At 56.6% G+C, this 1652-nt stretch overlaps 1 protein-coding gene across 2 annotated transcripts in view; it reads left to right on the top strand.

Moving 5' to 3' along the window:
- Positions 1–1652, top strand: part of ARHGAP35 (Rho GTPase activating protein 35) — a 9938-nt gene that overhangs the window by 5265 nt on the left and 3021 nt on the right. For both annotated transcript variants that reach the window (XR_003525454.1, XM_027631648.1), the window contains exon 3: positions 975–1052. Coding sequence is in view for 1 of the 2 variants with exons in the window: in XM_027631648.1 (XP_027487449.1) it covers positions 975–1052 (78 nt within the window). In the remaining variant the exon portion in view is untranslated. The remainder of the gene's footprint in view (positions 1–974; positions 1053–1652) is intronic.

Here is a 1652-nt window from a genome sequence, read left to right as displayed (position 1 = left end):
CCTTCATTTTTCCCTGGGAGAAGGAACCTTGGTTGTCCCCTGGGAGAGGGAACCTGCTGGAGAAACACCAACCCTGAGCTTTTGGGTCCCATCCCAGACCCTTCAGGGCTGATCCTGTTATGGGACCTTTTTTGGGCTCCTCAGGATTTTTGGGAAGAGCCGGGATCATCCCAGCATCCCTTGGTGTCCCTGGGGAGGAGGAGGATTTGTTATTCCCCAGGAGAGGGAACCTGCTGGAGAAACACCAACCCTGAGCTTTTGGGTCCCCTCGCAGACCCTTCAGGGCTGATCCTGTTATGGGACCTTTTTTTGGGGCTCCACAGGTTTTTTGGGAAGCATCAAACTCTTCCCTGGATCCTTGGGAAGAGCCGGGATCAGCCCGGTGTCCTCTGGGAGGAGGAGGATTTGGTGTCCCCTGGGAGAGGGAACCTGCTGGAGAAACACCAACCCTGAGCTTTTGGGTCCCATCCCAGACCCTTCAGGGCTGATCCTGTTATGGGACCTTTTTTGGGCTCCTCAGGTTTTTTGGGAAGCATCAAACTCTTCCCTGGATCCTTCATCATTCCCTGGATCCTTCATTTTTCCCTGGGAGAAGGAACCTTGGTTGTCCCCTGGGAGAAGGAACCTGCTGGAGAAACACCAACCTCGGGCTTTTGGGTCCCATCCCAGACCCTTCTGGGTGGGACCTTTTTTGGGGTCCCCCTTCCCCTCCCAGGGATTTTTAGTGCCCAGCACAACCCAAATTAACCCCGGAACGAGCTCCGGGGTTTTTTTTCCCCCCCCTCTGGAATTTCCCCTTGGAGAGGCAGCACAAGGAAAGGAGGGAAAGGAGCAGCTCCTTCTCCTTCCTCTGGGTTTTCTGCCCCCCAAAATCCCCCCCAAAAAAAGTTAACCCTGAGCTTTGGGATGGGCAGGGCAGGGCTAAATCCGGGATTTTGGGGGAGCTGGGAATGAGGTTTGTGCTGTTCCCGCAGGGCTGAGCACAGAGGGGATTTACCGGGTCAGCGGGAACAAGTCGGAGATGGAGAGTCTGCAGCGGCAGTTTGACCAGGGTAACACAGCTGGGAACCCCAAAAATGGGTCTGGGAACCCCAAAAACGGGTCTGGGAACCCCGAAAATGGGCCTGGGAACCCCAGAAACGGGTCTGGGAACCCCGAAAACGGGTCTGGGAACCCCGAAAACGGGCCTGGGAACCCCAAAAACGGGTCTGGGAACCCCGAAAATGGGTCTGGGAACCCCGAAAACGGGTCTGGGAACCCCAAAAACGGGTCTGGGAACCCCAAAAATGGGTCTGGGAACCCCAAAAACGGGTCTGGGAACCCCGGAAATGGGTCTGGGAACCCCAAAAACGGGTCTGGGAACCCCAAAAATGGGCCTGGGAACTCCGAAAATGGGCCTGGGAATCCCAAAAATGGGTCTGGGAGCCCCAAAACCGGGACTGGGCATCCCAGAAATGGGTCTGGGAACCCTGAAAATGGGTCTGGGAATCCTAAAAATGGGTCTGGGCACCCCAAAAATGGGTCTGGGAACCCCGAAAATGGGTCTGGGCACCCCAGAAACAGGCCTGGGCACCCCAAAATGGGCCTTGGGAATTTTGGGATCTGTGCCCCCCAAGCTGCTCCCTGGGTGGGTTTTGGGGTCTGTGCCCCCC

This window comes from Corapipo altera, unplaced genomic scaffold (genome assembly GCF_003945725.1).
Source record: "Corapipo altera isolate COAL_440 unplaced genomic scaffold, ASM394572v1 61377, whole genome shotgun sequence".
Taxonomy (NCBI): domain Eukaryota; kingdom Metazoa; phylum Chordata; class Aves; order Passeriformes; family Pipridae; genus Corapipo; species Corapipo altera.
Note: the sequence above shows the minus strand (reverse complement) of the source record. Positions and strands in the feature narration are given on the sequence as shown.